The 27,670-nt window shown below is 40.0% G+C and overlaps 1 protein-coding gene and 1 long non-coding RNA gene across 2 annotated transcripts in view; both read right to left on the bottom strand.

Annotated features, from left to right (window-relative positions):
* Nucleotides 1-2,630: 2,630 nt before the first annotated feature.
* LOC132536639 (uncharacterized) lies at nucleotides 2,631-8,307 on the bottom strand. The gene is made up of 2 exons (XR_009548131.1): nucleotides 7,307-8,307; nucleotides 2,631-2,851 (listed from the first exon to the last, which is right to left on the bottom strand). It is a non-coding gene; the product is annotated as an uncharacterized LOC132536639 (long non-coding RNA).
* Nucleotides 8,308-8,326: 19 nt separating this feature from the next.
* Nucleotides 8,327-27,670, bottom strand: part of LOC132536636 (uncharacterized) — a 32,311-nt gene continuing 12,967 nt past the window's right edge. Inside the window, exons 10-15 of the mRNA XM_060184773.1 lie at nucleotides 23,856-23,889; nucleotides 19,603-19,731; nucleotides 17,514-17,638; nucleotides 16,787-16,930; nucleotides 13,662-13,695; nucleotides 8,327-9,051 (exon numbers count right to left, since the gene is read on the bottom strand). Of these exons, the coding sequence (XP_060040756.1) occupies nucleotides 8,671-9,051; nucleotides 13,662-13,695; nucleotides 16,787-16,930; nucleotides 17,514-17,638; nucleotides 19,603-19,731; nucleotides 23,856-23,889 (847 nt within the window). The 3' untranslated portion in view covers nucleotides 8,327-8,670. The remainder of the gene's footprint in view (nucleotides 9,052-13,661; nucleotides 13,696-16,786; nucleotides 16,931-17,513; nucleotides 17,639-19,602; nucleotides 19,732-23,855; nucleotides 23,890-27,670) is intronic.

Below are 27,670 nucleotides of genomic sequence, written 5' to 3'. Positions count from 1 at the left end.
ATAAATGAGGTAAAAATTTCTATTATTCTAAGTCTATTCCAGCAGATTCAAGGATCTTAAAGATTGAAAGGCTCTGGGGGCCCAGTGCACTATGCTGGAGGAGTATGTCTGTTATCGGAAGGTGTGGTATTTAGACATCTATAACATGGAGATAAGAAAGTGTACACATGTGACAACTGTCTTGTAAATAATTGCTCTCCTGAGGAAAGTGATTTTTTAAAAAATAAACTTCCCTGCTCCTATAATATTTTCAGAGTTAAATAAACACAGAATTAATTAAGCTGCTTCTAGGGACTAGTAAAGTGTTTCCAACATATGATAGCTAACTTAATATACTCATTATTTTTCTTACCAGAGCACTGCTCAGCTGTGGTTTATGGTGGTGCAGGGGATTGAAACTGGAACTTTAGAGCCTCAGGCATGAAAGTGTGTTTGCGAGGTCAACTAGGAATACCAAAGGAGATCATCTGGGACCTCAACAAGACAGGACTAGAACAACTTCAGGAAGCCACCAAATCATCGGTGAGTGCACATGTGTGGACAGATTTGAGACTAGAGAGAAATTAAGTGGCTGGTAAAAGTCCGGCAGTTTACTTGGTTGAGACACCACCTCCAGTCTGTTTTACTAACAAAAAGATGGCTGAAGGGAGGAGAGGACTCCCCTAAGACTCACCAAATGCAACTGTGAGTCTCCATTGCTATTACTCTCAAAGCTGCAGCAGGAGGGGTAGGCCTGTGCTGACACCAGGGAACAGAGAACTAACCAGGAAACTCAGGAGAAGATCTGTAGCAGTATTTGTTATCCATAAGCTAACATACAGTGTGATTGTGAATTCATTCAAAAATAGGGTGTTCTAGGCAGGATTATAAGGATGTTGTGAAGTCATGGGTCATCATCAGTGAGTTGACTCCTGCAAAAATGATTGAAGCCAGGTGCAGTGACTGTTGCTGTGAGGACTATGCTACAGTGTCAGGGAATCTTTGATGTAAACAAATGAAGCAACTGTAAATGTTCCAGGTAGGGATGACTTATCCTGTGAAGTCTGTTAGTGTGTTTGTATTGTAATTTGCAGCGTACGACGAGTCACCTAGTTTTAGTAGCCTTTATGGATGAACAGAAAAGATCCTCATCAAGTGTTTTAGATGTGTTAGATGCAGGTGGTAGAATTTTTTTGTGTGTGTGACTGCTGTTGTGCATGCTGACACAAAATACTGCAACGGACACAAGGGGGACAGGGCTTGTGATAGAAAGGGCTGTGGTAATGGGGTGGGTGGTAATGCAATGGGTGATACACACATGGCTCAAGGGGCAATGCCCTCCCAGTTCTAGCACCTGGTTCCCTGCCTACAGGGGAGTAGCTTCACAAGTGGTGAAGTAGGTCTGCAGGTGTCTTATCTTTCTCTCTCCCTCTCTGCCTTCTCCTCTCTCTCCATTTCTCTCTGTCCTATCCAACAATGATGACATCAACAACAACAATAAATAACTTCAACAATAAAACAAGGGCAAAAAAGGGAATAAATAAATAATATTTAAAAAAAGATCATGGGTCCGTGTTCCCACAGGGATAAGGAGTAATCTATTAATGTATACCAATTCCTTTCTGTCTGTGCATTGAAATGCATGTTATGTGTATGTAAAACAGTAAAGCCGAAAAATCCTCTGGCACATTTTATATCTTAATTAGAAATGAAACACTAATCAGTGTTTAAAATTATCCATATCTGGGTTTCTTCTTCTGCTCACTTAGTGTTTGCATAGAGGAATGCCAGTGACTTGTGTGTGTGAATTTTGTAGCCTGACACCTTACTATATTTCCTGATAATTTCTAAGAGCTTCCTACTGGATTCCTTAGTTTGTTTCTTTGTATATTAAGTTAGCAGAAGAAGACCCAGAAACCAATCACTTTCACTTTATCAACAAAAACAGTAAAATATCTATTAATAAACCTAACCCAAGAAGTGAAAGACTTGTATAATGAAAATTATGAGTCACTATTCAAATAGAAGGGGATGGATGGACCTGTCAGTGGCCATGTCCAGCAGAAAAGGATGGAGATTTTTGGTCCATACTCCCAGAGGAAGCTTCCAATGGAGGGGATGGGATATGGCACTCTGGTGGGGAGAATTTTATGTATGGAATTATACTCCTCAGCCCACAATTGTGTGGGATAATTATTAAGTCACTAATAATAATTTTAAAAAAGAAGTTGAAAAATAAGAAAACACAAAGCAGAACTTAGACATGGATTGGTGTACTGCACCAAAGTAAAAGACTAAGGGGTGGGGGTGGGGGTGGGGTCCAGGTCCTGAAACGTGATGCCAGATAGGACCTAGAGGAGGTTGAATTGTTATGTGGAAAACTCAGAAATGGTACAGCCAGGGACTCAAATTGGGATCCTTATACCAGTCCTCGCACTTTGTGCCACTTTCACTTTACCGGCTGCACTATCACCCAACTCCATGGTAGGGAACTCTTTTGATAACTTTAGAGGCAAAAATAGGGACAAGATTTTTCAGAAGTCATAGACTGAAGCACAAAATAAAATGTGGTCTAAATAGTGCAGCAAATACACTTTTAACATTTCAGATTACATGCCATTAAGCTAGAGTAACTGAATACTGAGACATAGTTGAAGAAGCAATAAAAAATTAATTGACTTTATTTTAAATGAACTGCAGAGTATACTTTACACATACTTTACACATCGTATCAGGGCCAAACCTGGAACTTTTTGAATACAACCCCCAGGCCTCCATTCTATCACTGAATACTGTGTCTTGCTTGAGATCAGGCCTCAGCATTAGGTTGTGAATGAATTCTGTGAAATCTGGAATACTTTACATTTTGTATCTAGAGAAAAACACACAGAAAATGTTTTGTTAAAACATTCTGAAGGCAACTAAACTACCATAAGTGAAAGTCATCCTTTCTTAGCATTATGAGTGAAATTGTTCCTGAACAACAAAACAGAAAGTTACTATCAAAACAATTTGCCTATAAACATTGCAGACTTTCTGTTCTGCCTACCTGTCTGCAGGACTTCACTCCTCTATCTTGACTTTTTCCCCTTTCCTCTTTCCTACCTACATTTTGCTTCTCCCCCACCTATATTTCTTCCTTCCTTTCTTTCATTCATTAATTCTCTTTCTCCTTTTGATTCCTTCCTTCCTTTCTGGCTGAAGACCACTTAACACTGCTTTTGGAGGTGCTGGACATTGAGCCTGGGAGCTTGAGGGCCTAAAATCATTTGCATAACTGATGCTGTTTCTCCAGTCCACAGAGTAATTTCTGCTTTGATCATTCTTCACTCATTCATTCAACAGCCATATTAAGGTGCTACAACTAGCACTTGAGTTGTAAGAGAGTTGAAGATGGTATAAGTCACACCTCACAAGTCACATCTCATCAACTAAACATCTGGTTTCCATACAGGTTTTATAAACCATGACAGGTGTACAATGGAATGCTGCTGTGTACCACCAAAGGGGCATACACAACTTGTGGACATCTTGTTGGAGTGGTAAATTAACAATTGAAAGGGAAGAAAACAGTGGGGCTGACAGAGGGTAGAAACTCAGGCAAAGACTAGAGAGAGAGAAGGGACTGCTCCTGTGGCTGCCTCAGTGCTCCATTTCAGTGAGGTGCTGTGGAGCAAGGGACAGAGTGGGGGTAAGTCCACTGAAAGATACAAGGCTGTATAATCTAGCAACAAAGTAAGCGATTTTATATTTCATGGCAAGGGTTTCTGAGCACTTCTGAAGCCAAAGTTCAATCACTGGCCAAGTGAAGAACTGTAGAATTTAGAGTTGTCATTTAATTTGACTGCTTTATTTATTACCTAAGCTTACTGCTAGATTAGTCAGGTATTTCTGCCTTCATACTGTTGCTAGAAACATAAAAATCTGAGGAAAGACACATTTTCTCAGAGCAGTTTCATATTCAGGCCACAAATAGAAGATTATGCAACTGCTCTATGACTTTTTAAAAAACTTTTTTGGTATTTATTAATTTTTTTGTGCCCTTGTTTAACATTGTTGTGGTTATTGATGTCGTTGTTGTTGGATAGGACAGAGAGAAATGGAGAGAGGAGGGGAAGACAGAAAGAGGTAGAGAAAGACAGATACCTGCAGACCTGATTCACCACTTGTGAGGAGACTCCCCTGCATGTGGGGAGCCAGAGGCTAAAACTGGGATCCTTAAGCCCATCCTTGCACTTTGCACCACGTGCACTTAACCCGTTGTGCCACTGCCAGACTCCCAGCTCTAGGACTTCTAAGGCTGAGTTAGAAAATGTGAAACCAGAGGTCACTTGTAGGTGCAGCAGGCTTAGCAAACATGTGACAATGATCAAGGATCTGGTTCGAGCCCCTGGTCAACACCTGAAGGGGAAACGATTCTGAGTGGTGAAGTAGTGCAACAACGGGTATCTGTCTGTCTCCCTGCCTCTCTACCATGCTCTTGCTTCTTGATTTCTGGCTGTCTCTGTCCATTAAATAAACAAAAATAATAAATAAAAACAATAAAAAAGTGCAAATGCAAATAGTATAATGTTAAATGTCAGCAATATGGCTGCAAACTTTCCCCCAGACCTACTGTTCCACTAGAGAGACATCAGTGCACCAATAGGCAGATCAGGAAATAGTCGGCACAGCATTAGACCTAAACATTTGCAGGGTTGCACAAAGTGCCTACTCCACCTGCCACCTTCCTGTTTGTGAGCCTTGGTCACATTAATAGACACTGAAGCAGTTCTGGGTTTACTTTCCATACACAGTTCTGGGGGAAATTGACTGGATCTCCCTGAACACAGCCCTCATAGCACTGCATCAGTCTTTATTTACTATAAGATATGAATGTTTCCAGGACTTAAAAAAATAAAGTGAAAATATAATGAAGGTAATACTTATTTTTAACTGGTTGATATAATAACCTTCCTGTATACCTTTTACTTACATGTTTGTGAAATAAGTATACATGGGTTCTATGCCTACACACACAAATGAAGGTGAGCCTAAGAGCTTGCTGAAACATTTCATTAATCACTATTCTCTGGCTATATCTGTCTTGCTTATTAGTAATAGATTATTCAAAATATTGCTTTGTGGAGAAAACATTAAATGGCGAAATTGGTGCACATTTCCAACTTTGTTATCAGTAAGTATTATAGGAATAGCAGGATGAAAAAGTTTAAGATATAAGAACAATAAAACATAAATGCTAGTGAAAATATAATAGAAATCTGTCACTGCAAACTGATTCTAAAAACTTGTATCACCTATAAAGGTTCAAAGTGATATTTTCTATTGGTCTGTCTTTTAGTTATCATCAGAGTAATTATGGAGGACCAGTGCCAGCAGGATGACCCACTGCAGCAGACGGCCCTTTCTTCCTTCCTCCTTTCCTTCCTCCTTCCTTCTGTCTTTTCTTCCTTCCCTCCACCCCACTATTCATTCCTTCTGATTTTTCCTTTTTTCCTTACGTTTCTTTCCTCTATTCCTTTGTTTCTTCCTTCTTTTCCTCCCTTCCTTCCTTCCTTCCTTCCTTCTACTTCATTATATAGGACAGAGAGGAAATTTAAAGGAGAGAGCAAAATAGAGGGAGAGAGAAAGGAAGTCTCTTACAAACCTGCTCAGGAAGTATTTCCCCTGTAGGTGGGGTGTAGGGGCTGGACCTAGGTTCTTGCATATGGCAATGACTAAGCTCAAATGATATGCCACTCCCTGGCTACCTAAAGGTGAATGATAGATTTCAATATTTAACATCAAATTGGACTTACATCTCTTTTTAAATTTTCTGTTATTTTGATAATATCTTTACTTCATGTTCTCTAATTTCATATCCTGATGAGAAGTCTTTACCTGTCCTTTTTTTTTTTCAGCATTTGCATCCTCATTTAAACTGACGTTTTACTACATCCAGTAATTGCTTTATGGTAGCAATTTCATCCTCTAGCTCTTGGATTTCTTGGAATATGTTTCTGGTCTTTTCACAACAACCAGAATCCTAAGTAAAGCATAAAAGAATTTTTATCTAACAATAAACTAACATGTTACAATTTTCATCGGAACTATAAACATTCTTTATGGTATACACCAAAATGATTAATATTCTTCAATTAGAGAAAGTTGGGTGCATTCTGCAAAAGTTATGGCAGTATAAGTGTGGACCTATTCAAAACTTTAGAACAGAGACACTGACTCAATATTATGTCTCATGGTTTGCATGGGGTAGGCCTTGTCTTTGGTTCTAGGCCTGTATATAAACAAGAAAGACAAACAAGCAAACATGCAGTGGACATCGCAAGTAGAGCTGACCAGTGCCATTCTCCCTCTCTCCCCTATGTGTGTGTGTGTGTGTGTGTGTGTGTGTGTGTTTGTGTGTGAGCGAGTGCATGCTCTTACATTCATTCTATATAAAACCTACAGCTGAAAACAATGAATCCCACAAAGCAAAAATTACAGACACATATAACTACTTGCTTCCTTCTTTCCTGTCTGGCTGGAATTTGTCCCCAGAGCTTCAGAGTTGGCCACGTGTTAAAAATCCATAAATTTCAGTGCTGAGAGCATAATGAAGGAAAAATACAGTTCTGTTGTAGTCAAAGTTGCATGTGAATATGAACGATTGTTTGTATCAATAATTTAAGTTCTGTATTTAATTTCTTGGAATGCATTTAAAATAAAAGCCAAAGATTGTGTCTCTCATCAGGTATGGAATGTCAACCCTTCAGCTTCATTACTCTGCCACCAGGTTCCAGATGATACCAGGATGCCAACCCGACCACCTTGGGTAGAAGACCCCACCATGTGTCCTGGAGCCCCGCCTCCCCAGATCCCTGCTCCAGGCTGGGAATATGGATCGATCTGCCCATATTCATGCCCATGCCAATGCCCATGTTCAGTGGAGAAGCAATGCCAGAAGCCAGATGCTCCACCTTCTGCACACCACAATGATCTTGGGTCCATACTCCCAGAGGGATTAAAAATAGAGGAGCTATCAAGAGAGGGGATTGGATATGGAGTTTTAGGGGTTTGAATTGTGTGGAAATTTACCCCTCCTATTCCACAGTCTTGTCAATATTTCCATTTTTTTCTTTGCCTCTAAGGTTATTTCTGGGGCTCAGAGCCTGCACTACGAATCCCCAACACCTGGAGACAACTTTTCTTTTTCAAGTTTGTTGCTCTTGTTGCTTATCAGTGTACCTGATCCTTATGGTAATGACTGCACTCAAATGAGTATGCCACAGCCTGGCCGCCTAAAGGTGACATGTTACATTTCAATTTTTTTAAATCCAATTTGACTTACATTTGTTAGCAACTCTTCTGTCACTTCTCTTACTGACATTGTTTGATGTTCCATGTATTTTATTGTCTCATTCATTTTCCTTTTCCGTCTGTTAATATCCTCTTGTAGTATGAAAACCTCATTTTGAAATGTGCCAATGTCTCGCTGTAGAGTAGCATTTTCACTGTTTAGCTTTTGGTTTGTATCCAGTATCTTTCTTAGACTTGCAGAAAAACCAGTATCCTAAGGAAAGCATAGATGACTTTCAGCTAACAGGAAAATGACAGGTTCCAATTTTCTCTGGGACTATAAACATTCCCTATGCTATACACAGAAATGATTACTATTCTGCAATTAGAAATAGTTGGATGAATCTTTAAAGTTTACAGCAGTATAAGTGTGTAACTATTCAAAAATTTAGGACAGAGATGGTGACTCCATATTTAACATCTCAATTCTTGCATGGGGTGAGTCCCTCCTTTGATTCTGAGCTGGTATATAAACAAGGAAAACAAAGAAGCAAAACATGAAAGAGGACATCACAAGTATCTCATCAGTGCAATAATTCCTCTTTCTCCTACATGGGTGTGTGAAATTGGGTGCATTTATATGTCCTACATATATAAATATGAGAGAACATACAGTTGAAGACAGTGAATCCCACCAGATATAAACTACAGCCACACAGAATATCTTGCTTCCTTCCTCTGGGATGAAATACTACTCAGTTCTGAATGTTAGAGGAGCTGGGCATTAAAACTAGGAGTCTCATAGAATCTATGTCTATGCACATCAATGAAGGTGAGTAAAAGGTAATTTCCTAAAACATGTCATTAATCATTATTCTCCATCTATATCTGCCTTGCTTACTAATAGTAATAGGGAGATAACACAAAAAATATTGATGAGTGGAGAAAATATTGAATGGTGAAATGATGCACATGCCCATGTTTCTCAACAGGGACTACTACAGGAATAGCAGCACAAAAAAGTGTAAGAAATCAGTGTAAGAATAACAAAAGTGTAAATGTAATAGAAATCTATCAATGCAAACTGATTCTAAGATTCATGGTGATATTTTTTTGTTGTTTGTCTTTGAATTACCACCAGAATTATTGCTGGGGCTCAGTGTCAGCACTATGACTCCAATGCTGCTGATGGCTATTACTTTTCCATTGTTTCTCTTTCTGCTTTTCGACTTCCTTACATCAGGTGAGAGTAATTTCAGAGGATGTCAAAAATAGAGGGAGAGAGAAAGGAAGACACCTGCAGGCCTGCTCAGGTGGGGAATAGAGGCTGGTACCTGTTCCTTATGGTAATGCCTGCACTCAAATAGCATGCCACAGCCAGGCCTCCTAAAGATGACAAGTTAAATTTCAATATAGTTAACATCCAATTTGACTTACATTTCTTAACAACTCTTCTCTCATCTCTTTTAATGATGTTGTTTGACGTTCCATCTGTGGTATTGTAGCACTCACTTTTTGTTTGTCTTTCCATTGCCGTCTGTCCATGTTTTGTTTCAGCATTAAATTCTTGTATTGCATTGTTTCCATGTCTTGTTTCAGCATTAAATTCTCGTGTCGCATTGTTTCCATGTCCCATTTCAGCACTAAATTCTCATCTCGCATTGTTTCCATGTCTTGTTTCAGCATGAAATTCTCGTGTTTCATTTTTTCCATTTCTCTCTGTAGGGTAGCAATTTCATCCTGTAGCTTTTGGTTTGTATCCAGTATATTGCTTTCAGTTGCAGGACTTCCCGTATCCTAAGTAAAGCATAGAAGACTTTCAGCTAACAGGAAAATGACCGATTACAATTTTCTCTGCGACTATAAGCACTGCTTGTGCTATACACAGAAATGATTAATATTCTGCAATTAGAAATAGTTGGATTAATCTTTAAAGTTTAAAGCAGTATAAGTGTGCACCTGTTTGAAATTTTAGGACAGAGATGGTAACTCCATATTACACCTCAGTTCTTGCATGGGGTGAGCCCTGGCTTTGATTCTGAGCTGGTATATAAACAAGGAAGACAAATAAACAAGAAAATATAAAAGAGGGCATCACAAGTAGCTCATCAGTGCAACACTTCCTTTCCTTCCTACATGTGTCTGTGTGTGGGTGGGTGCATTTATATGTTCTACATATATAAGCATGAGAGTACATACAGTTGAAGACAGTGAATCTAAACAAATAAATCAATAGCCACAGGTACTTTCTTGATTCCTTCCTCTGTGGCTGAAAATTGCTCAGTTCTGAATGTTAGAGGAGTTGGGCATTAAACCTAGGAGAATCATAGATTCTATGTCTACACACATCAGTGAAGGTGAGAAAAAGATAATTTTCTCAAACATGTCATTAATCATTATTCTCTATATCTGCCTTGCTTATTCATAGTAATACAGAGACAACTCTAAAATGTTGCTGAGTGGAGAAAACATTAAATGGTGAAATGATGCACATTTCCAAATGTCTCAACAGTGACTAATACAAGAGTAGCACAGGAATAGCAGGATAAAACTTTTAACAAATAAGTATATTGGAGGCAGAGCCAAGATGGCAGACTGAGAAGCAGCTACTGGTCTGAGGTAAGGTAACAACTGCTGGAAACGGTAGGATTTTTTGCCTTCAGCAAGACAGTGAATTCGGGGTCCCAGCTGTGACATCAAGGGGGTGAATATAGCCCAGTTTGGGTTAGAATATAGAGGAAAAAAGAAAGGAACAGTTTTTTTTTAATTATTCCCAAAGTGCACCTGTGCCCCCCCCATAACCAGACCCTGGGTGCAGAAAGCTGCTCCTAGCAGGCTTCCCTGCTGAACTTCTTTCTTTACCAAGATTCCTGGCCCAACAGGGGTTCCATTCTAAGCCTATTCCTTTCTGAAACCCTTGGCTCCTTTTCTTTCTAAGTGGCCAACTGGATCTACAAAAGGGAAAGACAGCCCTGAGGTGCTTTTTTGTTGTTTGTTTGTTTTACTTCCTTAACAATCAGCTGCCTCTGCTCAGGCAGCTTGAGGCAATCTGGGACAGGTTTTTTACCCTGCTCTATTTTATGATTAATATTATATAAAGGTGTATCTCTTTCCCCCCCTCCTTAAGGTTGACCAGAATTAACTCTTAGTGTATTTTCCATTGCTAGAGGACCGGACATCTTATCCATTGTAAGAGGAACCTGTTTCATTACTCTTCCCTCCACTACACAATCTCCCTTTCTCACTCCTTCTAGCTAATTAAAAAATAAAATAAAAAACAAATCAATTAATTAAACAACTTTCCTTTCACTGCTCTTTTATTACAGTTCTATTTCTTATCTTTTTTCTTTTCTCTCTCTTGTTTCTTTTTTTTTTTTCTTCTGGTCTTCCTTTCTTCCTTTCTCCTTCTTCGGATTTCTGAATTCACTGATATTCATTTGTGAATTATTTTGGGGAAGAAATCTGATTCAGCGTGGACTCTCTATGTGTGTAGCTCTGCTCTACTTCCCTTACTCCTCTTGCTACCCCTAGAATATACAGCGGGTAGTAGATTTGCATAACTATCTATACTTGCTATCCATTTTTTTCTTTCTCTTCTTCACTTGGACTTGGTTGATATTTTTTCATGGACTGGAGACATTGTTTGGCTAACTGGTAGTGGTTAAACTGCTTCAATCCTTGCTTCAGTTGCTATTGTAATAGCTGAGGCTGGTGATTGCATTTGTCATAAGGGTATTTAGTACAGTGCTGCTTGTACTCAAAACACAAAAACTGAGGAACAACAGAACATAAAAATAAGAAACACATTAATCAAAAAAATGGGTAGATCAAGAGCAAATAAAACTGCTACTCCAACGAATGAAGACAAGAGCCCAGAAGAAACTACAAATCAGCTAGAAGTAACCATAGGTAAGAAAAGTATGCAAGCAATAATAAATTTATTAATCACAGAAATGAAAACAACTTTGGAGGAAAGGAATGGCAGTATTAAGGAAACAACAGTTGAGACCCTCAAGGAAAATACTGGTTATCCTAAGGCAATTAGAGAACTGAAAGCTGAAATAGCTGACTTGAGGAAAGAAGATGAGGGAAGGGAAAGCAGACTAACAGAAGCAGAAAACAGAGTTAGTCAGACAGAGGATGAGCAAGAGAAAACTAAGAAAGAGGCGAAAGAGCTCAAAAAGAGATTGAGAGACACTGAAAACAACAACAGAAACCTATGGGATCATCTCAAAAGAAGTAACATTCGTATAATTGGCCTGCCAGAGGAAGAAAGAGAGGAAGGGGAAGGAAACATTCTAGAGGAAATTATAGAAGAAACATTCCCAGACTTGAACAATACAAAGGACATTAAGATTCAAGAGACCCAGACCTGAAGACACCAAGACATCATAGTCACAATGAGAAAAAGTAAGGACAAAGAAAGGATCCTAAAGGCTGCAAGAGAAAAACAAAAAGTCACATACAGGGGAAAACCCATACGACTACCAGCAGACTTCTCCACTCAGACTCTAAAAGCCAGAAGAGTATGGCAAGAGTTCTGTCGAGCTCTGAATGAAAGAGGGTTTCAACCAAGTTTAATATATCCTGCTAGGCTTTCATTCAAACTAGATGGAGAGATCAAAACATTCTTAGACAAACAGCAGTTAAAGGAAGCAACCATCACCAAACCGGCCCTGAAAGAGGTTCTAAAAGACCTCTTATAAACAAGAACTTCACTATAATACTTGCCATATATCAGAGCAAATAAAAATTCGTTCAACAATGGCACTACAAAACATTAAATCCATAATATCAATAAATGTCAATGGCTTAAATTCACCCATCAAAAGGCACAGAATGGGAGGATGGATCAGAAAACATAGCCCAACCATATGCTGCTGGCAAGAATCCCATCTGACACAACAAGATAAACACAGACTTAAAGTGAAAGGATGGAAAACTATCATACAGGCTAATGGACCACAAAAAAATCTGGAACAGCCATTCTCATCTCTGACACAATTGATGTTAAATTAAATAAAGTACTAAAAGACGGGCAAGGTCATTCCATAATGATTAGAGGATCAATCAGCCAAGAAGATTTAACAATTATTAACATCTATGCAGCCAATGAGGGTCCATCTAAATACATCAAGCACCTACTGAAAGAACTTCAAAAATACATCCATAGTAATACAATAATAGTGGGAGTTTTTAACACCCCACTCTCACACTTAGACAGATCCACAAAGCAGAGACTCAACAAAGAAACAAGAGAATTAAATGAAGAGATGGTCAGACTAGACCTCCTGGACATCTTCAGAAGCCCTTCACCCCCAAAAATCTGGAATACACATTCTTCTCAAATCCACACAGCACATACCCAAGGATAGACCACAGGTTAGGCCACAAAGACAGCATCAATAAATTCAAGATCATCTCAGGGGGTTCACTTTCTAACAAAGTCCCAAAACCTAGATTTACACCAGTTTCTGTGAGAGAGCGCATATGTTCACACGTATCCATCAACTACTGCGAAATATATACCTGAAAGCAGAAGTACACTAGAGTTTGCAGTGAGTACCCCCCCTAACACTTCCTCTCCACTATTCCAAGCTTTGGGTCCATGATTGCTCAACAATTTGTTTGGCTTTGTATGTTAACTCTCTTTTCAGTCACCAGGTTCCAGATGTCATCAGGATGCCAGCCAGGCTTCCCTAGACTGAAGACCCCACCAATGTGTCCTGGAGCTCTGCTTCCCCAGAGACCCACCCTACTAGGGAAAGAGAGAGGCAGACTGGGAGTATGGACCGACCAGTCAACGCCATGTTCAGCGGGGAGGCAACTACAGAAGCCAGACCTTCTACCTTCTGCAACCCACAATGACCCTGGGTCCATGCTCCCAGAGGGATAGAGGATGGGAAAGCTATCAGGGGAGGGGGTGGGATATGGAGATTGGGTGGTGGGAATTGTGTGGAATTGTACCCCTCCTACCCTATGGTTTTGTTCATTAATCCTTTCTTAAATAAAAAAAGAAGTGTTCAATGATTTTCATGAATGAATAAAATGATTGGAACTTCTTTTAGTTTATCATTACAGGTTTCTAACTAGTAAACTGCTCCTTAATTCTGAGTGAAAGCAGCAGAAGTAACAAATATTTCTGAAAGGCCATTCCTAAGCAGTGAACTTATTTCCTGCTCCTCTTCTGTCCCCAAAATTCCCGAACCATCCTGACTGCCAAAGAGAGAGGCTAGAATAAACACAAACATAGTCAGCCATATTTCAGTGCTGCTATAATTTGGTTCTTCTGTAACTACAGGTACTTTCTCTCTTGCTCTAGTTATACCTAATACAAGGCAATTGCACTTTGACTATCAACATAAATGGTTATTTTTTAAGTAGCATAGAAGTCATTTGTACTATACCATGTACTTTGTATCAAGCCATACTGTTCTGAGCCTGAAAGAAAAGAGGGAAAAGAATGATTTCAGGCTAATGTCATGTAATTATTACAAAGAATGAACTCTAAGTTTATCAGAATAAACTCTTGGCATTGTACATTTCAGATTCCTTGAGAATTATCAAAATAAAGGAATCAATATTATCATTCTCTGCTACACACGTTTGCCCAATGTAGCATCTGGATTCCGTGTACATGGAAAGGTTGCTATACAATGTGCAAAACAGCAAAAAAATCTACAGTTGATATATATCTGACTCTATAAACATTCACCAATATGCAGACTGTGTTCCATTCAAAACTATATTGATGCTGACAAGACCAATGATTGACTTCTCAACATCTGTCACTGACCCTGCTTGGTACATTGAGCATACCACTTGCCCTTGAATTATTTTGACCCTGAAATATAGTCTGTGTAGTGCTCTTCATAACAGGCTGCTTCTCGTGCACAAATCTCCTGTTTGCCGTCATACACAGAACTACTCTTATGCCTTGATCAGGTGCAAAGTGCTCAACAAAGTCACACCTACTTGTGCCAAAGGCACTGTTCTTACCATTAGTATTTAAACACTTCATACCTCTGACTGTTGTGCAGATGTCACCTCAGGCTAGTGCCAGTTCACGCAAGAGTTGGGACATTCTCGGAGTACCTTTCCCAACCAATCTTGTCCAGGCTGGTCACTCCCGGTTTTTGTCCTATAAAGCCCTTCTTCTTCTGCCCCTCACTCACTTCCCAGCCTTTCACTTGGGTGATTAGACACAGGGAAGGTTGCTGCATGAGGCATCCAAAATGGCTAACTCCATGTGGCCTGAACCACTGCACTCTCACCCAACTTTGAGGTGCCAGCAGAATAAACAATTGTGTTCCCTCTCTGCTCTGGATCTCCTCTCTCTCTCCTCGGCGTCACAGCATGACATATTACTAAAACTGTAAAATCTTTGTATAATACCATAATGGACATGCATATAATATCTGTGGTTATATGTGGATGTTCCACTTTAAGAATGCATAGCCACTGCTATAAATCTTCCCATGAATGGATCATGAGCTTACTAGGATCTCATCTATTCCTTATTGAATAAGGTCACTCCCCTCAGATTGACAAGTGCTCAGAATAAAATTCAGAGCCCCAATCATGAAAGTCCTGTTTCTACCACTGACCCAACTCCATAGCCCACTACTATCTTTATAAAATAATGCATTTAAACCTACATGATTCTTTTTTTATGTTTATTGATTCCCTTTTGTTAACCCTGTTTTATGGTTGTAGTTATTATTGTTGTTGTTGTCATTGATTTTATTATGATGGATACAACAGACAGAAATAGAGGATGGGAAGAGGGTGGAGAGAAAGATAGACACCTGCAGACCTGCTTTACCACTTGGGAAACGACTCCCCTGAGTTGGGGGCTCAAACCGGGATCCTTAAACAGGTCCTTACACGTTGTGTCACCTGTGCTTAACCTGGTGCACTTAACCCGCTGTCATATACCCTGACTCCCCAATTTGATTCTTATAGAGCAATTGCAGACACATCAAGTTTAATAAGTATGGCTTTCCCTAATGAATTATTCCTAAAAGCACAACAATTCACATACCCATATAACAACCTCTTTTTTCTTAAGTCAAGATATATTGTAGGGAGTCGGGCTGTAGTGCAGCGCGTTAAGCGCAGGTGGCTCAAAGCACAAGGACTGGCATAAGGATCCCGGTTCGAACCCCGGCTCCCCACCTGCAGGGGAGTCGCTTCACGGGCGGTGAAGCAGGTCTGCAGGTGTCTATCTTTCTCTCCTCGTCTCTGTCTTCCCCTCCTCTCTCCATTTCTCTCTGTCCTATCCAACAACGACAACAACAATAATAACTACAACAATAAAACAACAAGGGCAACAAAAGGGAATAAATAAAATAAATATTAAAAATAAATAAATAAATAAATAAAGATATATTGTTACACCTGTTAGAATGTATCTGCCACAATGTGTATGACCCAGGATTCAAGACTCAGGTCAGTCACTGCCGGGGCTAAGCTCATGAGTCGTGAAGTAGTGGTGCAGGTCTTTCCCTATTTCCCCAATGCAACTAACATTTATTTATTTATTTATTACTAGATAGAGATCGGGAGAAATTGAGAGGGGGAGATAAAGAGGAAATGAGACATAGAGACACCTGCAGCTCTGCTCCACCACTCATGAAGCTTTCCTCCTGCAGGTTGACATCAGCGGCTTGAACCTGGGTCCTTGTGCACTGTAGTGTATGTGCTTAACAAGGTGCGCCACCACCTGGCCCCCTGTAAGTCATTTTTATATGAAATAAATGTTTTAAAATATGTAAAGAAAAATTAAAAAGCTTTTAAAATTTTTTTTTATTTATCTTATTTTTGAGAGAGATGAAAAGAAAGAGACAGAGAGAAACCCCAGAGCACTGCTCAGCTCTGGGTTATGATGATACAGGGGTTTGAACCTGGGACTAAGGATCCTCAGGCAGGAGAGTCTGTTTGCATAAGCATTATGCTATCTCCACTCCCGACTACCCAAATAATAACCTTTGAAGCCACATTCATTCCAAGATATTAATTCCTTTAATGCCTTTCTGAATATATATGATTTTCTAAAGGATTAATTCTTCCTTATTGTAATTACATGTCAGTGCAATCTTTAAGTAATTAACTATCATTTGCTAGTGTAAAACTAGATCATCACACATGCATATTTTTATTGCTCCCAACCTCACTTTCATTCTTTTTATTTCAGGCAGAGATAAATAAGGGCCCAGGGACCTCAGTGAATGAGACCTTTTAGTGTAGTTGCACTCCCCTGTGGTGTAAGGACTTCAATACTGGCTGTACAATTAGTGAGCTGTGCCTTACCCACTGAACGAACCCTCAGCCCTAAAAGAAGCATTTACTGTAATGACTTCATATCTGTCTCATCTATTTTCATGTTAAACAAGCAACAGCTTTGTCTGGTATAGTTCAGATTTCTCTATACTAGTCATTGAAACTGAATGGCATTTTCAGTAACAACAGTTTTATTTTTATTTATTTATTTTTTGCTTTAATAAAGCAATAAAGAATTTGAAGATTTTACCTCCTTGGAGTGTGGCCTATCTCCGTTTGAAGTTCATCAAGGGTTAGTGTAGCACCCTTTTCAAACACTGGTGTAACTACAGATATTTCTGATGCCAATCTCTTCTCTCCTTTTCCTTTCATCTCCTTCATTACAGATTGGTAACTACAACATAAAATATGAAGAAGATCAATGTTTCATAATAATACAACTGGTAAAGAAACACACTTACCCCTAACTATGTCCATTTCCAAAACCATGTACCGAGAACTGTCGGGCAGCCCCCCTGCTCTGCTCCATGTCTGATATTATGGTCTACTAACATAATCATTGTTTTGATGAGAGCCACCCTGCCTACAGTGTATTAATTCATCCCACCAGATAAAACCTTCACAACAGTAGCTTTGGAAGGTTCGTGCTCTTTCCTTTTCTCCATCCCCTTTCCTAGCCTTTTCCTATTCCAACTTGAAACTTCTGTTTCAAAAGATATAAAGGTGTTGTCTCTGATCAATAAAGACGCATTGCAATCTCGCTCTGCCATGAGTTCCTGGTACCTATCCTGTGTCACTGAGTAAGCAGCAGCCCAGGCTGGCTCCTGTCGAGTTCTCTCCAACCCAGAGAGCACATGCCCAGGAAGAAACACCTTCACACTAACCTGGCAGAGAAATAGCACCCTCTCTGTTCCAGCCCTTCCCTACATTCCCTAGGGATAGATCAATTATACAGTGATATATTGCTCTCCACTTACCTATCACACTTTGCAGCTCTGCTCTGCTGCATGCGGTCACGTAATCCATTGTTGAAACCTGAAACATCCATTTTGCTTTGTGGAACTGCCATTCTACTACTTAAGTGCAATATTTCCTCGTTCCCCTTCATCAAAGTTCAATATAAGGAACAATGTTTATTATTTTATTCACTAAAGATGCTGTCACTTAAACTGCTTTATCATTAGAATTATTTTTATCATTTGAATGAATAAAATTATTTGAACTTATCACTACAGATCCCTAGTTGTTTTATAAATTGCTTTCTGAATTAATGAACATTCCTGAGAGGTCAGCCACGATTTGTGAACTGATGTACATCCATCCACTGTGCACTCCCCAACATTTTCAATCCCCACTGACTGGGAAAGTAATAGACAGACAGATGCAAACACCATCAGCCAGATTTAAGTGGTGTGATGTTGTGGTGCTTCAGTAACTAAGCACTGAACTCTTCTTGGCTGGATTACTTTTCTTCTGCTTTTCAGATGGCTTTGGGTGTTAGCAAATCAAATGTTCAGTTCTGTTGACAAAGACATGAAGCAGTATTTGCCACAATAGAAGCCACAGGTCATTATGGTGCTTCTTATCAACTGAGAGAACAGCATTCAAAGAATGAGTCTTGCCCCACCAATCTACATATTCAATAACCATACAAGAGTACATCCAGATGACAGAAAGCTAATTATAGCCTGAACCAACTCCAGCTAGTGACCTCTTAGTAACACTAGTAACAGAAAGGTCAATGCTAAGAACACCTCATATTATTCACACTTCTAGGAGCGCAATGCGGAATGATTTTATGAATTAAACTAGCCAGGTAATTTGAAAGTGTTACCATGTTAGTGCAACTTGATGCTACACGTGGTAGAATGGATTCATATAGCATCCATTTTTATAGAATGATATCTCAGCATGCTGTTAGTCTAGAGCTCAGTTTTCTAGAGTTCAGTGCACTTTAACTCAGCATTTTCCTTGAGATTTCAAGGTGGAATTGCTCTGATTTTATTTTCAGTGTATTTTATTATTATTTTGTGACAGGCTTATTGATGCGTTCAGTACCATTACTGTGAATTCACTGAACCCAGTCACCATCTTACTTCTTATCCTCCTCCTCTACCTTCTCCCGTCCTCCTATTGCTGCTTCTTCCTCCTCCTCCCACTCCTTCTTACTTCTTCTCCTTTCTCTCCCTTCCTTTTTTCCTTTTTTTTTTTTTAAAACAGATATATTAAAGAGAAACTGAGAATGAGGGAGAGAGAGAGAGACAGAAAGATTGATAGACTGTTAGGAACTCTGCTCCTGTGCTAAATAGAAATATATTCAGGCTCCAGGTCAGATCAATGGGGTAAAACAGTTAATTTTATTTATATACTTTCAAGATTGGTAGCTACTCTCTGCTCTAATCCAGCATTCTAGCCCTATTCTCAACTCTGACATTATCTTCCCAAACAATATTCTTAGTCTACCCCTATGTTAGCTTTCACACTCAAGCAAAAATTACTAAAGTCATGTGGCCCCCTGGAACATACCTAAAACAGTCTTCCTATTCAGTGAAGGAAAGAAAAAGAAGAGAGATACCTGCAGTAGTGCTCCACCACACATGAAGAGGATGCTTTCCCCATACGGTTGGGGATACGGACCAGGGACGTGAACCCGGGTCATTCTATCTGCTATCTTGTGTCCACTACTGGGTGTGCCCTTAGTCCCCCACCTTCAATACTTGATTTGTGTCTCTGGCTTTAGGAAAGATGTACAGTTCTCCACAAGGGCCCCCAGAGATGAATCTCTGAATTCTCCTGGAGGGCAGCAGAGGTATGAGTCAGAGGGAGGGCTGGGGTCTCCAGGAACTGGGGTATGGCCTTCCTAGTGAGTCTGTTGCTATGGAGGCTGAGCTCCAATCAGATATCTGCTTTCCCAATCTCTGTGGGATGACAGGTCAAAGTGGAGATTAACAGAGATTGTGCCCTGCCTATGTCCTCTCAATACTCCTTCCACACAGTGAATGAGAACACAAATGGCAGTGGTGTTAGCATTGACCCACTCCCAATACTCTGGGCAAAACAACACACCTTTGAGGACTGCTGATTTCTTCTAAAAACTGAAATTACCCTCTGGAAAAATGCCATTCCAATGCCCTTTTTGGTGGCTTGATCCTCATAAGCATGCTTCTTCTTCATCCTCTTCTCACCTTCACATTCCTATAAAAACACACAGATTACATTAGAAAAGTTTGTAAATTGTGACTTGAAGCATTTGATATCCATACTTTTGTGACTACATGCAGATACTGCTAGGAAATGATAGGCCAGAATCTTACAAAGAAAGGGAGTCTCACAAAGAATGCCAGAAATCAACCTGATGCAGACCTAGAATAAAAACCATAATGTGGAGGCTAGTCATCCCATTATTGTAGAAGTATTGTAGGAAGAGTCAAAAATCACATTATTAAGCTCCTGGTAGCAAGTGAAAATGTAGACAAGACATTAGTTAGAAAAGCATATGGCACAGTGTAGAAGGACTCCTAAGGGATGCTCATAAAACTTCAGCCTCATAAAAGGAAGAAAATATAATCTGAGACACTCTACTGTTACAACTAAGGGGCCCAGAAAAAAATGGAACTAATGGAACAAAGTCAGTGGACAGGGTATATAGTGGATATTGAGGCAGAATTTAATGGGATGGAAACAAAAAGACAATGCAAAAGACTGGTGTACCCAAGAACTTCTTAAAAAAGGAAAACAAAAGTGAGAAATCCTTACTCAGTCTAATGAAGATAAAAGAAAAAAAATCATGTTAATTAATAGACTTATAAATAGACTGGAAACCAGATCTTACATCTCACAAGAAGCTAGTATAATGAAATATGCTCTTGGGGACCTGGCAGGGTTCAGAGCACATAATAAGAAGCACAAGGACCGGCACAAGGGTCCTGGTCCGAGCACCTGGCTCTCCACCTGCGGGGGGGGGGGGGGGTCACTTCACAAGCGGTTAAGCAGGCTTGCAGGTGCCTAGCTTTCTCTCCCCCTCTCTGTCTTCCCTTCTCCTCTCATCCTCTCTCTGTCCTATGCAAAACAAAAATATTGGAAAAAAAAAAAAGCACTGGAGCAGTGGATTCATAGTGCAGGCACCAAGCCCCAATAATAACCATGGAGGCAAAGAAAAGAAAAAAAGAAATACACTCCTATATATCCCTCTCTCCACTGTTTTGGTCATCAGACCTTTATCAACTCTTCACGAACTAAGAGCACCAACTCCACCTGGAAAGAAAATAAAGAACAGACAAAGATAGTGGCAGGATAGTGTGATGCTTCAGAAGATGATTCTTTAGTCACTATCAGACCACCCCATCAGCTGGGGCCCTCCCTCCCTACTCAGGGAGTCCTGAAATTCCCAAACTGGCATGATGGGCCTAGACCTCGAATAAATCCCTCTCTCAATTGTTACCGGTCATTTCTCTCAGGAACAACATAATAGAACCCTTTGTGGGTCCCCATAGGACATTGTCCTCAACTTGGATCTACAATGCTAGAGAATGTCCCATCCTCCAAAGGGAGGATGGACAAAATATACTATGCTACACCTCAGGAAGATGAGTCGATATTGGGGCAGCTTGGAATGTTTCTACTCATGACGACAGAATGTGAGCTCAGATCTACAGGGATGCAGAGGTCACATAGGCTCCTAAGCCCATCAAATCAATGGGGTTTACAGTCAACAATATTTATAACACTTTCCCACATTAGGGAGCTACTCTCTTCCCTGATCCAGATTTCTGGTCCTTTACCAGCCATGGCATCATCTCCCCAGACAATAACTTGGAACCATTTGCATATCAGATTTCAAGCTCAGGGAACAACAAAAACAAGAACAAACAAACAAAAAAAATAGTATAGCCGCAGGCCCTTTGGAATAGAAGTAAAACATGCCTAAGAACTACTTACAAAATGGAGCTACCTACAAAATGGAGGGAACCCTCCCCACCCCCGACTCTTCGAATGAACTATTCCAGCCTTTAGGTCCATGATTGGTCAACAATTTGTTTGGCTTTGTATGTTACCTCTCTTTTCAACCACCAGATTCCATATGTTAGCATGATGCCCACCAGACTTTCCTGGACAGACAACCCCACCAATGTTTCCTGGAGCTCTGCTTCCCCAGAGCCCTTCCCCACTAGGGAAAGAGAGAGAGAGTCTGGGAGTATGGATTCACCGTGTTCTGTAGGAAAGCAATCACAGAAGTCAGACCATCAGCATCCCACAATGACCTTGGGTCCATACCCCCATAGGGTTAAAGAATAGCAAAGCTATCAGAGGAGGGGGTGGGATACAGAGTTCTAGTGGTGGGAATTGTGTGAAGTTTTACCCTTCTTATCCTATGGTTTAGTCAGTGTTTCCTTTTTTTTTTTTTTTATTTAAGAAAGGATTAATTAACAAAACCACAGGGTAGGAGAGGTACAACCCCACACAATTCCCACCACCCAATCTCCATATCCCACCCCCTCTCCTGATAGCTTTCCCACTCTCTATCCCTCTGGGAGCATGGACCCAGGGTCATTGTGGGTTGTAGAAGGTGGAAGGTCTGGCTTCTCTAATTGCTTCCCCGCTGAACATGGGCGTTGACTGGTCGGTCCATACTCCCAGTCTGCCTCTCTCTTTCCCTAGTAGGGTGGGTCTCTGGGGAAGCAGAGCTCCAGGACACATTGCTAGGGTGTTCAGTCCATGGAAGCCTGGCTGGCATCCTGATGACATCTGGAACCCGGTGACTGAAAAGAGAGTTAACATACAAAGCCAAACAAATTGTTGAGCAATTCAATGTTTCCTATTTTATAAAATAAAAATTTTTTAAAAATGGCGTTTACCATATAGACCCAGCAGAATATATAAAGCACCGCTAGTTTAAGAATCAGAAAAAGGATTAATGCCTCCTACGTTTCCCATTAAACAACCATACAGCTGTAATTAATAGATGACAGCTAATTCTGCTTTAGCCCCACTGTCAGCTGATAATAGGAACTCTGATGAGGCTGTCTGAGCAGAAAGCAAATGATTAGTCAAATCCTCCTGAGGTGGCATTGCTAGCATTAATTGAAGCCCAAAAGGATGGCAGCAACAACTGATAAAAAAAAATATCATTTCAAATAAAGAAATCTAGAGGATGGGAGAGGTGGAATGACATATTCAAATTACTAAAAATTAAATGTTGTCAGTCAAAACACTACTCTCTTCCATCCTTCCATATCAGGGAGAAATGAAGGTCATTTGCCTTTATCTTGACCTCCAACTATTCTTCCCTGGTAAGTACTATTAAAAGGAGGTGTACATGGCAAAATCAGGGTGTGTGGGGGAAGAAACAAAGAAATTCAGAATAGACCAGGATACATCAGCAACAGGAGGCACAAAGAGATAGGAAATGTGAAGACAAGATATGGACAGAATGATGCAATCAAATGCTGGTGAATTAAAATCCACTTGACATATAACCAAGGTCACTGCTGAAGAAAACTACTCCATGGTTTTGTTCACAAGTCAGATACAGTGAACTGAAATGTATGCAATTTCAATAATAAAAAAGTGACATTGTGAGAACTACAGTAATTCTGGCAGGAGTGGTGGGTGAGTTAAAGAAATTTAGTGAGGTGGCAGTGTAGGAATATGCTCCTGCAATTATGATCTGTGAACCATTATAAAGAGGCTTAAAAGAAGAGAAAGGGAAAGGAAAGGAAAGGAGAGGAGAGGAGAGGAGAGGAGAGGAGAGGAGAGGAGAGGAGAGGAGAGGAGAGGAGAGGAGAGGAAAGGAAAGGAAAGAAAAGAAAAGAAAAGAAAAAAAAGAAAAGGAACTGGCTGTGTGTAAAGACCCAGGTTCAGGCCTTTGCAATTCTTAACAGAGTTGACATTTATGAAAAAAGGGATGACAACTAAGGACACATTTAATATTTCACTGTATCTAACCAATGCACATTGTAATTAATTCAATATATTAACACCGGGCATTGGCACACTTGCATAAGTGCACATAGTACTAACCTCAAGGGCCCATAAAATACCTGGATTCAAAACCCTGAAACCTTCCAGCAGGGGAGAAGCTACACAAGCCTGGAAGCAGGTTTCCAGACCTTTCCTTCTACCTCCGTGTCTCCTGCCCCTCTCAATTTCTCCCTGTCCTACTCAATAAAATGGAAAAAAATGGCTGACAGAAGCTGTGGACCCCAACTGCCTGCAACCAGCACCAGCAATAACAATGAAGACAATAGTAATAAAGAAATTACTAAATAAGAAAACACGTATACATTTTAAGAAATATGTTTAAGTTATTTTTACTATACCTTGTCATTTTTTCTAAATGATTTCTTAAGAGACCTGGAAAGGATAAATAGACATTTCAGACAAATATAACATTCTTATGGCAAAACATACAACTACTTTGGCAAAAACTCTGCATTTAAAAATAATTGGTTAAAAAGAATTGAAAAATTCAACGACAAGATAAACATTAAGTAATAAAAATAAAATTCATAGTATTAATTAAAATATTGCATGTAACACATGTGATAGGCAAAAGAAAAGAAATGCATGTTAATCCATGATTGGATACACAGAGTAGTTTGGTAGTCATTGTGATTGAGAATCTATTACTGTGTTGCAACAAAATCAATAAAATACCTAGGAGTAAAGCTGACCAAAGAAGTGAAAGACTTGTATACTGAAAACTATGAGTCAGTCTTTAAGGAAATAGAAACTGATACCAAGAAATGGAAAGACACCCCATGCTCATGGATCAGAAGAATCAGTATTATCAAAATGAATATTCTCCCCAGAGCCAGATACAAATGTAATGCGATACCCATCAAAGTTCCACCAAGCTTCTTGAAGAAAATAGAACAAAAACTACAATCATTTATCTGGAACCAGAAAACACCTAGAGTTGCCAAAATCATCTTGAGGAAAAGAAACAGAAACGGAGGTATCACACTCCCAGATCTCAAACTATATTATAAGGCCATCATCACCAAAACAGCCTGGTACTGGAACAAAAATAGGTACACAGACCAGTGGAACAGAATTGAAAGCCCAGACATAAATCTCCACACCTATGGACATCTAATCTTTGATAAGGGGGCCCAAAGTATTACATGGAAGAAAGAGACTCTCTTCGATAAATGGCACTGGGAAAACTGGGTTGTAACATGTAGAAGAATGTAACTGAACCACCTTATCTCACCAGAAACAAAAATGAACTCCAAATGGATCAAAGACCTGGATGTCAGGCCAGAAACTGTCAAGTACTTGGAGGAAAACATTGGTAAAACACTTTCCCACTTAAACCTCAAGGACATCTTTGATGAAACAAACCCAATTGCAAGAAAGACTAAAGCAGAAATAAACCAATGGGACTACAACAAATTGAAAAGCTTCTGCAGAGCCAAAGAAACTATCACACAAACAAAGAGACCCCTCTCAGAATGGGAGAAGATCTTCGCATGTCAAACATCAGAAAGAGACTAATCACCAAAGTATACAAAGAACTCATCAAACTTAGCACCAAAAAAGCACATGACCCCATCCAAAAATGGGCAGAGGATATGAAAAAGACATTCACTTCAGAGGAGATCCAAAAGGCTAACAAACATAAGAAAAACTGCTCCAGGTCGCTGATTGTCAGGGAAATGCAAATAAAAACATTGAGATACCACGTTATCCCTGTGAGAATGGCATACATCAAAAAGGACAGCAGCAACAAATGTTGGAGAGGCTGTGGGGACTGAGGAACCCTTCTGCACTGCTGGTGGGAATGTAAATTGGTCCAGCCTCTCTGGAGAGCAGTCTAGAGAACTCTCACAAGACTAGACATAGACCTTCCATATGACCCAGTAATTCCTCTCCTGGGGATATACCCAAGGATTCCATAATGCCCAACCAGAAAGATATGTCTACATCTATGTTCATAGCAGCACAATTCATAATAGCTAAAACCTGGAAGCAACCCAGGTGCCCAACAATGGATGAGTGGCTGAGAAAGCTGTGGTACATATACACAATGGAATACTATGCAGTTATTAAGAACAATGAGTCCACCTTATCTAACCCATCTTGGACAGAGCTAGCAGGAATTATGTTAAGTCAGCTAAGCCAGAAAGATAAAGATGAGTATGGAATGTTGCCAGTAATCAACAGAAGTTGAGAAAGAAGAACAGAAAGGGACACTAAAAGCAGGATATGATTAAATTGAGAGCAGGGCACCAAAGTAAAAACCCTGTGGTGAAAGGGAGGGTGGCCATTGGCCTTCCTGGCATGACAGGAGGTGGGGATGTGGGGTGGGGTGTGGGGAGGCTGGGGATGGGACACAGTCTTTTGGTGGAGGGAATGGTGTTTATGTACATTCCTAATAAAGTGTAAACATATAAACCACTAATTAATATGAGAGGGGAAAATTGATCATATGTCTAGAACTTCTTAAAACACAGACTGAATGTTTTTAATACATAGGCTGAGTCTTTGATATGTAGACTCTCTCAAAAGCCTATACAAGGAGAACAGAAGCAACCAGTGGCACCACTATATACTAAATGCTGGGTATTAACAGCAAACTCTAACAAAGGGACTTTTCAAAGTTAACCCAATGACCAAATAATGTGATGATAACAATAACTATCCATTGTTTTCTTGAACCCTAAGACAACAGGACCCTCACATTTCCACTATAGAGCCTGTATTTTCCCCCAGTCCTGGTACCATAGGGTGGGGCCCACTTACCTGCATGCTGCTCTCAATTCAAATCAAAGAATACTGGATCCGCCAATCACAACCTAGTCAAGGCAAGGAGTGCCACTACAACATGCTTCACTTCAGACTGTGACCAGAGACTTCAGGTGTGTAATGACAACCCTTCAGCTTTATCACTCGAGTGAGACCTTTTCTTTCATTGTATCCTCTAATTCCATTCCAGGTAGTCCACTCCCCAGTAAAGTCCCCAAACCTAGATATAGTCCAGGTCCCCTGAGATAGAGCATAGATTCACACATGCGCATAAACTAGGGGAAAAATATATACCTGAAAGCAGAAGTATACAAGAGCATGCAGGCAATACCCTCCAACACCTCAGCTGCACTATTCCAGTCTTTAGGTCCATGATAGTTCAACAATTTGTTTGGCTTTGTATGTTAACTCTCTTTTCAGCCACCTGGTTCCAGATGCCAGCAAGATGCTGACCAGACTTCCCTGGACAGATGACCCCATCAATGTGTACTGGAGCGTCCCTTTCCCAGAGCCCCACCCTAGAGAGAGGCAGACTGGCAGTATGGATCAACCAGTCAACGCCCATGTTCATTGGGGAAGCAATTACAGAAGCCAGACCTTCTACCCTCTGCAAACCAAAATGACCCTGGATCCATACTCTCAGAGAGATAGAGAGTGGGAAGGCTATCAGGGGAGGGGATGGGATATGGAGATGGGATATGGAGATGGGTTACGGGAATTGTGCAGAACTGTACCCTTCTTATTCTATGCTTTTGTTAATGTCTCCTTTCTGAAATAATAAAAAATAAACTTAAAGAATCTATTACTGGAACAACAATTAAGAAAGCATCCAGTATTTACATTAGGAAACTATTTTCAACATATTTGATAATGTTAGACTATGGGAACTTGCATACAACCACATGCATTACTATAGGTATCTACACATCTTTAATACATTTTAAACTTGTAATGATCTTCAGAGCTTGTTATAACTATGTAGATTATTAAGTAGAAATTAACTGAAGTAAATTAGCTTGAAAAACTTGTTGTTACATTGTCTTTTAGGCTTTGCAGGTGGTGGATACCAGAGGGAAGAAGACTTAATAATTTTGGTGGCAGGTGCAGTGAACACACACATACATACACACACACACACACACACACACACACACACACACACACACACCTCTGCATGCATGAAACTACGTTCAGGAAACCTTATAAGTTTTTAAATTGATATTGATGACAACAGGAACACTTAAAAAATAAAATACTCTCTTTGGAAATGACATCCTGATCATGACTGCTAAAGGTGGGCCTTACTTTATCCTCCTATAAGATCAATTTCAAAGAAACATTTATCCAGTTAGAACAACTCATTAAGAGAGATGGAAACCAAGGC

The sequence above is a fragment of the Erinaceus europaeus genome, unplaced genomic scaffold, assembly GCF_950295315.1.
Source record: "Erinaceus europaeus unplaced genomic scaffold, mEriEur2.1 scaffold_362, whole genome shotgun sequence".
NCBI lineage: Eukaryota > Metazoa > Chordata > Mammalia > Eulipotyphla > Erinaceidae > Erinaceus > Erinaceus europaeus.
Note: the sequence above shows the minus strand (reverse complement) of the source record. Positions and strands in the feature narration are given on the sequence as shown.